The 9,779-nt window shown below is 45.1% G+C and overlaps 1 protein-coding gene across 5 annotated transcripts in view; it reads right to left on the bottom strand.

The window, feature by feature from the left end:
• Positions 1–250: 250 nt before the first annotated feature.
• The window catches only part of NSMCE2 (NSE2 (MMS21) homolog, SMC5-SMC6 complex SUMO ligase), a 226,571-nt gene continuing 217,042 nt past the window's right edge, over positions 251–9,779 (bottom strand). For all 5 annotated transcript variants that reach the window (XM_008527514.2, XM_008527511.2, XM_070632040.1 and 2 more), the window contains 3 exons: positions 8,197–8,297; positions 7,696–7,802; positions 251–593 (listed from right to left, as the gene is read on the bottom strand). In XM_008527514.2, the coding sequence (XP_008525736.1) occupies positions 479–593; positions 7,696–7,802; positions 8,197–8,297 (323 nt within the window). In that variant the 3' untranslated portion in view covers positions 251–478. The remainder of the gene's footprint in view (positions 594–7,695; positions 7,803–8,196; positions 8,298–9,779) is intronic.

The raw sequence follows: 9,779 nt of genomic DNA, 5'->3' as shown, positions 1-9,779 counted from the left end.
TACAAAGCAAACACAGGTAAGTAAACTGACTTAGCTTTATATCCTTCTGCTGTTATTTACCATCCTGGTAGAAAATGCTTGCAATTCGGGTGGTTCTCTGTGTTTCCATTTCAAAGATCCCTTGAAAGACATTGTTAGTTAAAAGTATAACAAAAAACAGTCTGAAGTATTAGAAATCCAGAAGCCTGGCCCCACCCAGCCCGGACTGTTGGAGCAACGACACCTCGGTAGGCACACAGATAGGACACACTGCAGGTAATCAAAGTTTTATTTAAAATTATAGAACACAAAAATAAACAATTTAATATGTTTGAATTTTTATTTTAACATAGAAAAATGCTTCGAGTTACACTAAAACCTTCAGGCTTGAACCCACACGAAGTGTGCCTGCAGCAGTGGGAAGTGCTCCGGCAGGCAGGGCTCGCTCAGAAGGCTGGCTGGAGGTAGGCTGCGGCGCCCTGCAGGCGGGCAGGCTTTCCTACTCTGAGTGCCGCTGCTTTTTCTTGTTGTGGTTCTCGATTGCCCTTCTCAGGGCTTCATCCAGGATGAGATCCGACATCTTCACCGTGTGGCTACAGCCGATTTTAGGGCAACTGCGAGGGAGGGAAAAAAACCACGTTAGGCCACTTAACCTGAATGCCTTCAGCACAAACTTCTCTCCCGTACAAGGATTTGAATGAAGAACAGGTTTTATAAATCAGGACTGCCGTGCACTCATTCATTTATTCCCTGAGCACCGACAGGGGCCAGGCCCTGCCCAGTGCTGGGGGCACAGGCCATGCCAGAGGCACTCCCTCTCCAACGGGGGACAGAGATGATGGCTAAGTCGACAAATAGATGCACGCTGCAAGCTCAGGTCGCGTGAAATGCTTCGAAGGCAAGGAAGCAGGGTCAAAGGAGAGGGGCTGTGGGGCGAGGCTGTTCTAACTGGGGTCAGGGCGACCCTCGCCCAGGAAGTCTTATCTAGAACAAGGGCTGTGTGTGGCCAGGCTGAGGCAGCAGTGCATGTGGAAGCCCAGGAGGCAGCGGCTTGGTGGCCTGGAGGAAGCGCAGGTGTGGCTGAAACGCCCAGGGCAGGAGGGAGAGCATCTGGAGACGAGGTCAGAGGGTGAGTGGGGCTCTGGATTTTATTCTGAATATGAAGAGAAAACACTGGAGGGTTTGAGATGCGGGAGGGACGTGGTTTGGCGTACATTTGGAAACACGATTCTGGCTGCTAATGGAGAACACGGGCAGAGTGGAAGCAGGGAAAACTGGGGATCCCACAGGACCTGGAGAGAGGGGGCAGCTCGGATGAGGGGGGGGGCGGTGACCAGCTTCAGGACAGAACTGAAAGGAGAACCTCTTGGACTTGGTGACGGATCAGGTGTGGAGAGTAAAGAGCGAGAAGAACTGAGCTTCATTCAGGTTTGGCCCCAGCCGATGGGGAACTGGTGGTAGCCTCCATCTCTCAGGGGAACCACTGGGAAAGCAGATTGGGAATGGAATCGGGAGTCCCAGTTGTATATGCTCCCTCTGAAATGTCCACCAGTCCTCCCCTTGGAGGGACTGAGTGGGCCGTTGGGGACTCAGGGGAAAAGCTGTGGCTGAAGACATCAGCGTGTGAGTCATCCACACGGGGGGGGGGACTTCAAGGCGCGGCTCTGGTTAGATGTGGTCTCCGCCGTAGGCAGTGGGTTGGATGAAGTTACCCGATTTCTTCTCAGCGGGAACTAGACTCTGGTAGAGCAGAGCGCCCACTGTGGGGCTCAAGCTGACCCAGGTCTATCTCGACCACCTACTTGCTGCTAACGAGCCCACAGGCAGCAAACGTTACCTTTCTGAGCCTCTGTTCCCCAAGTTGAGAATGAGGGGGGAATCCCTATTTCACAGGGCTACAGGCAACAGTGCCCAACAGTATTTGTCCCCTCCGTTACCTCCTACGACAATCATTTGTTCCCTCAGCACCATTCTTCTAAGACATCTTAAAGTTCTGATCTATCTATATCTTGCGGCCCTCCAACACATCCACGCACACACTGATAAATTCACTCGACCCTTCGATGTGATTGGTCCTGTGCTAGGTCTAAGCATCCAACTGTAAAACACAAACACAGGCTCCTGCCCACGCAGAGCTCCGGCCCGGTGATCTGAGACAACTCTCCACAGAGCACGGGTATATTAAGATGGAAAATGACAAATACCAGACAAGATCAAAAATAACACACATGATCAAAAATAACAAATGCAAGACAAAAGATATACACCCCACGGGGAAGAAAGTTGATCCTGGGAGCTCTGATTTGTCCAGGAGTAGGAAGCCCAAGAGTTCAACATGGAAGAGAAACTTTCCTTTGGCCTTGATTTCTGGACCAAGGAGTCTTTATGTTAGAAAGGCATTAATTAACATAATGAATGATATGCTTGCTACCAATGTTTATTTTTAAAATACTGAAATGTGCCCTACACGGTCAAGAACATGTGTTAAAATGTGATTACAGAAAGGCAACCATATGAGAGAGGATTGGGACAGACTGACCCCAGAGTGCGTCATCCTGATGATTTGTTTTTGTGTTAGGGTGAGGACGGGGTGCTCGAGAAATGTCTTACACTAGTTTCAAACACCCTCATGTCTCAAGGAGAAGTATTTCTTTAGCCATCAAAGTAAACACCTGAGATTATGAAACAGATATGGAGACTTTAGTGACTCAGAAAAGGCATTTTTCATCGCTTCCACTTTGGTGACGTGGAAATGCAACTCGAAGTAGGTTGCTGGGATGACGTGCTAAGACCCTCGCTCGTTATTTTCAGCCCACTGGACGTCCACGCTGACTGCCAGGCCTTGGTCTCGCCCTACTTTGTAAAGTCTTTAACACTGACAGCCAGACAGTGAACAAGCTGTGGATGGGGAAGTGGAGAGCGAGGTGGGGAGGACTTCCTGATGACATCAGGGCTTTTAGTCAGTAAATGAGAACATTCTGAGAATGTCCGATGGGACTGACCACAGCACTCAGCTGTGGAGCAGGCGTGCACATTCGTCTCAATGGGACAGAGCCCTGGGTGACCTGTGTCAGACAAAGAGGTCTGAGCTCACTGAGGGGATCAGCTCTGGACATTAACCAAAAAACCCTCCCAAACGGAGCCAGACGGCATGAATGACACAAAGCCCGGCCTAAGAGGGGAGAAGAACCGGGCTCAAGCCTCCCAGCCACGACACTCTGAGCAAGTGCCTTAATTGCTGTGTCTCAGTTTCCTCCTCTATAAAGATGAAGGCAGAGCATAGGATGGTTGTGAGAAGTACACAGGATGATGAGTGACAAGGGTCAAGGAATTCACTCAGGGGCTACAAGGAGCAATTCCTGCTCTGCTGCAAGGCTTCTGCTCCCAAGAAGCTTGTGCAGAAGAGCCAGCCCCGCGGACAACGCTGGTGGGACGCGGGCATGCCACGATGCCCAGGGTGCTGTGGGAGCACGGGAAGGGGCATCTGCCCAGCATGAATGAGGAATCAGGGAAGGCTTCCTGAAGGAGAGGCTGATGCAGGAGCTGGGGGAGAACCTTGTTTCTCAACGCTTCTCAAATAAACAAACACAAGATTTTAGGCTAAAAAGGATAAGACAGGGCCACAATGACATGAGGCTGAATCAGGGCACTCCTCCTCTGAAGAAACAACACTCTGTATAAGCATTAGTGCATTAATCTGCACGACATCTTGCTGAGCAAGATAGGTGTGGCAACACCCAGTCTTAAGCTCTCGCGCGTCATGGCTGTGCAGGAGTCAGACCTACAGGCCTCGAAGGAGAGGCTGGGTCCTGAACTCGGGTCACTGACAGGGCAGAACATTCCACTACAGCAGCAAGCAAGCATGAAAGTATCTATTGAACAAAGGGAACTTGGGTCTTTGGGGTCCCAGAAGGCTGTGGGGAACCTTGGTCTTAGCATCAGCTCAAAAGTACAAGATTCTGAGTATTATGGGCTCCTGGATCTGGGTCCCAAGAACTCCAAGGTCCAACCAGCTTTAGAAAGCTCTAGAAAGGTCTATAGATACCTCTGGAAATGAGTGGGATGGATTCCCATCATACCTAAACACAGAGTCTAAAATAATGTGTCACTAAGCAGTGGGGTAAGTATTAACAACACTAGCAGCCTCGACCTTCATAACTCCATGCTATTTGTTTAGTGCTCTCTGTAGTCCCAAAAGAGCTTTCTCCTAAGTGGTTTGCTTCCCCAGTGCCAAGAAGTTTGCTGGTCCAGACCTAGGTTGGAATTCTCCACCATTTCTTTGATCCCGAAATTCTGTGAGATATCATTGCTATTTCCATTTTACAGAAGAGGAAACTGAGGCTCTGAGAGGTTAATTGGCTTGTTGGTAAACGGTCAAAGAGGGGCTCCAAGCGCAGTGCTGGAGCTCTGTGTTCAAGGACACATTTCTATTCAACTTAATTTTACCCTGCATGGTCTTAAATGTGTTTGTTAAATGCAGTTCCTGTTCTTAAACAAAAAAGGAAAGAAATGACTGTGGAAAACTAGAAATACCTTATTGATATGAAGATCATAAGGCAGCTTCATTAGTAAGAGATAATAAATAGCCTGATTATTAAGAGATCTATTTCAGGAAATTATTCTAACTACTGTATTTAGTTAGGGCTAATGTCTCATCAATTTTATTCTGACTCAAGCCAGTGGAGAGAGGTCTTCCCAGAGACAGAAGCGTGGACAGAAAAATTTAGTCAGTGCCCAGTAACACAGTGTAACTGGAACTCCAGTCTGACAAACATAATTAGGACCAACTAGGAGGAAGAACTGAGATTCCTCAAAGTGGATGTGTCACAGACATTTTTAAACAAAGGGAACCCAGAACTGCCCATTGCCCTAACATGCATCATGGGAAATGACACCACTTCATGCTTCATCAGGATTCTCTAGAGTAGCTTTTGAAGAGGCCCTGAATTCTAATCTGCTGCCCAAGGTACCTTGTTTTCAAGACCCTGCCTACTCCCCCCTCTGGCTCCCATCATACTCAACTCTCTGAGCTCTTGTCTCTCTCCTGCTATGTCACAGACTGCTTCACTGGGGTCTTCTTCCTCTGACTGCCCTCTCATTAATGAACAAAATGCCTTTTTGAGGGTCTGCATCAGGCCCTGTGTCAGGTGCCGAGGCTGGCACAGCGAGCAGAGCAGAGCTGGACCCTGGCCTCGTGGAGCTGGGAGCCAAGGTCCTGTCTTGCTAGCTCTCAGTTGGCCGTCGCATCCCGTCCAGAGCTGTACCTGTGCTGGCAGATGTACCTGTGCCCACATTTTCTACACCTCCTAGATACTTCCAAATGGCTGTATTGTTGGGTCCTCAAACTTAGCATGACCCAAACTACCCCTCTCATAATCCTTCCTAAATGTGTTCCTCTTGTATGCCCTCTCTGTTGGCTAATGACACTGCCGTCCTTCTAGACGCCCAGTTTAGAAATGTCAGCCATCCTTCACATCTTCCTGCCTTCAACTTTCATTACCAAATCCTGTCAATTGCTCCTCTCATTCTCATTCTTTCTGCCTATAACTCTTGCCTCAATCCAAGCTCTAATTATCTACAACTTAATCTACTGCAAAAGCATCCTAATCATGATTTTCACCACGTGCTTGATTAATCCATCTCTTGAATTGCTATTGGAGTAACTTCCTGAACTCCAGGTTGGCTCACCCCATTCCCTCAAAACTCTGCAATGTTCTCTCAGGCCTATAGACTAATAGTGGCAAGAATGATGATGATGATGGAATAATGTACTGAATCTTACCACGAGCCAGGTACTTAAGTACTTGATATATATATCTTATTCAAGTTTCAAACATACCATGGAGGCAATTACACCTACTAGCCTCAATTTCAAGATGAGGAAACTAACGAAATCATGACATTTAACACCCTCTATAACGAATCTCTACACCACTCTCCTATTGAGATTGTCCACAGCATCCTTCTATTCTCCCTCTAACATACAATAACCAAATTGCATCTATTATCCACCAAGTTGAACAGGCTCTGAATGGGGTGAGCTTCTTGGCTAGAAAGACTCTTCTGCACCATTCTCTGAAATCCTTCTTATTTATCAAGGCTCAGTAAAAACACTACCTTCTCTGCACACCTCCTAGACTTCTTCTACTTGCACTGAATTGTTATTATTAAGTTAGGAGAACCTACAGTTTGCAGAATTTGCACCCAAGTGATAGAAGTATGACAGAAAAAAAAACTTTTCTAAATGACAAATGTTATGCAAGTGCTTCCAACTATCACCTATAATTCAAAAAAAGCAAAGGACATTAGAAAGTCAAAGTGTGTAATTAAGAAGATCCATTTAAACATGAGCCTGTTCTGGAAGTTGCTCACACCCATCCTGGGACTTGTCAGAAACGTGCTTTGTATCAGTGCCTGCCCTTTTCAAATCTGACTCTAGGAGAATATCACAAACTTGAAGACACAAGAGCTGTGAAATAGAAAGCTATCTGGGAATACCTCTTCATAGCAAGTATGTCAACAAATTAAAATTTTGTTCCTCAGAGAATGAACATAGAAAAAGGTTAGTAGAGAGGGAAGGCTTAGAGGTCTAGAAACAGAGAAAATTATATTTACAGGGGAAAACAGAAGGTTCACTAAGGAAATATGACATCTCAGCTGCAAACTGGGAATTCAAAACAGATAAAAATGTACTCGATCTCGATTTTGCAACCTTTAGGCCATTCTTCTAGAATAAACAGGGTAAATTACTTGACTGAAGGACCATCAAGATATCTACAGTCTTGAATACCCTATCTCTAAGTCCACACCCAGATGAGGCGTGGGGAATTCCAGTTCTACGTCTTGACCAGCAAATTTCTGGGCGATGGAGAAGCAAACCACACATCAAAGGCACTGTTATCAGAAGTCCATTGAGAACTGGTCACACCTGCAATTCCATTCCTCCAACAAATCTGTGATAAGAGCACAAGAAATGCCAAACTGAGTCAAAATCAGTCTAGCCAACTCAGGATTCTGTTATTACTTATTACAGGAACAAAGCCATGGTCCTCCATGGTCATGGCGGGTGAGTGGGGGGCAGGGAATACATATCTATATATACGAAAGACTCCCCAAACATTCCAATGTAAAAAAATCATAATTTCTCATTGATCAATTATTCACAAATTTACTTAAACCTTTTGAGAAGTTATTTAAGTAATGAAAGATACGAAAGATTTCCCTAACAATTAAATCTTGATCATCAAGACCACTGGATGTGAATTCTTATCTTAGAATGTTGACTTAATGCTATTTTTTAAACAAATCATCTGCCTTGCAGCAAGCAAAAAAAATGTACCACTCTTTCTTGTTTGGGTAAGTGTATATATAGAAAGGGAAAAAGCAATCTCTTCGCATCATAGTTCTCCTTCATTTTTTTCAGGCTATAGCAAAAATTCATAAAAATCTCTGCTATCTAAAGATTAAAATTCAGTCCAACTCCTTTTTCTCCTGTTTGGAAGGTGTGGTTGAAGTTCCCTCGGCTTCTTCCTGAAAAGATTACTAATTTTCCCCTCGTGTATTGTTTTTCCAGAAAGCCAGCTTCTATGTTTACACTATTCAGGAGGTGAATGTGCTGTGGGGAGACATTTAAGCGTCTGCCCCTCCAGCAGGAACGCATCACCTCTGACTGACTACCATTAGGAAGGCTCCACTTCCCCTCCTGCATCCACTCACCAGGCCTTTTTCTTCCGCCTGTGCTTGGACTCAATCATGCGAACAATGGCTTCCTCTTCATAGGTGTGGCCACACACTTTACTTTTCACTGGCTTCTTCATTTCCATCTGCAATCAGGGAGATATTAGGCTTTCAGGAATGATAATAATCAACTTCCAGTAACTCCTATTTTTTCCTAGTCCTGGAGCTTTCTACATTTAACCTCCCAATCCCCTGGCTTTAGATTAGGGCAGACGACCACAGAAGAAAACGCAGGGAGACCAGTGGCACCCATGTCACTTGGCCTGTGGGCCAGGAATTTAGTCCTAAATCCTTAAGGGCATGATTGACTGAAAACCCTGTCCAGCCCAAGAACCTTCCACATATTCTCTTCAATTCTCACCACTTTTCTTTCCTCCCGCCTTAACTCTGGACGGAAGTCAAGTCAGAAAGCCACCAGGAATCTTTTGCCTCTGCAAGTGAAGTGCTTTTTCTTTCAGGGGAGGAAGGAGGAAACAGTACCTGTGTAATGGGGCAGATGAAGTTGGTCTGACTTTGGGTCACAATCATGTCTTCATCAACTCCTTCTGTTCCATCAGCCTCTCTGTCTGCTTGCAGACCGTCTAGAGGAGAGAAGGGAAGTGGCTGAGCCTGCCTGGTGTGACACTGAGCCAGGGACAGGAAGGAATGCAAGGAAGGAGGCTAACAGCTTCTCAGGGTCAGTTTGGCGCGAGCCCCCCGGCTGGGCACTTTGATGCATTTTAACTCTTCTGCTCTTAAAAGAATCCTGCAGGGTGGGTCAGATTCTGCCCATTTTTGAGAAGGAAACAGACTCACCAGAGTAAAATAACTTTTTCAAAGCTACAGAGAATTAGTTTGTGAGGGAGTGCAGTCCAGGAAGCAAGAGTGTGGCTTGGGAGGCAGAAGGACCTCGTTATCTCTTCTCCTTTCAGCTGTGAGGCCTCAGGCTAGCAAGGGCTTTGTTACAGCCTCTACTTTATAGCTTTGTTGCAAAGATTAAAAAAGATGAAGCAAGTACAGCTCCTGGCACAAGGAAATGTTCAAAAATGCTAATTACTGTGAGGCAGTGCAGGGTTTGGTCTTAGAATTCTTCTACACTTTTAGATATTATTGAGGACCCCAATGAATTTATTAAATGTAAGTTATATTCATCAATATTTTCCATATTAGGCATTAAGACTGAGGAATTAAAAAAATATGTATTTATTAGTTCAACTCCATTACGTGTTAACATAAATGACATTTTAAAAATTAAAAGTAATTATAGGGGCCGGCCCCATGGCCAAGTGGGTTACGTTCATGTGCTCTGCTTTGGCGGCTTAGGGTCTCACCGGTTCAGATCCTGGGCACGGACATGGCACTGCTCGTCAGGCCATGCTGAGGTGGCATCCTACATAGCACAACCAGAAGGACCCACAACTAGAATATACAACTATGTACTTGGGGGCTTTGAGGAAGAAGAAGAAGAAAAAAAGAAGATTGGCAACAGATATTAGCTCAGGTGTCAATCTTAAAAAAAAAAAGAAAAAAGAGAAATTTGCTTCCGTAAAAAAAAAAAAGTAATTATATTTTCCAGAAGAAAAAAACAAAGTTAGAGATAAGAGTGGTATTGTTTTACATTTTTGAAGGTATCTTTAACGTTGGGCTTAATAGATGACAGGTGGATTTTGATATCTGTATCTGCCCCCAGTCCCTCATGATATCATATCATGGAGCCTCTGGAAAAATTCACTTATGAAAAGAAAGAGAGTGAAAAAGGCAAATGATATCTCAGGTTTTTTTGGGTTTTTTTTTTGAGGAAGATTAGCCCTCAGCTAACATCTGCCGCCAATCCTCCTCTTTTTTTTTTTTTTTTGACTTTTCAGGTCTTTATTTGTGAATCTCTATGCATTGGTTTACAAAAAGATACAGCATTTCCCAAACATACTGCATCATAGAGCACTTTTATTTCCCAACTCAAGAAAGCATATGGAATCTCTAGGTCCATCTACTGGTTTACAAAAATGCAGTGGATAAGGAACATGTTAAATGACACCAGGAGGCTTCAATCAATCAGCCATATCCAGAATCTGAGAGAAATTCTA

This window comes from Equus przewalskii, chromosome 8, assembly GCF_037783145.1.
Source record: "Equus przewalskii isolate Varuska chromosome 8, EquPr2, whole genome shotgun sequence".
In the NCBI taxonomy this organism is placed as follows: Eukaryota; Metazoa; Chordata; class Mammalia; order Perissodactyla; family Equidae; genus Equus; species Equus przewalskii.
Note: the sequence above shows the minus strand (reverse complement) of the source record. Positions and strands in the feature narration are given on the sequence as shown.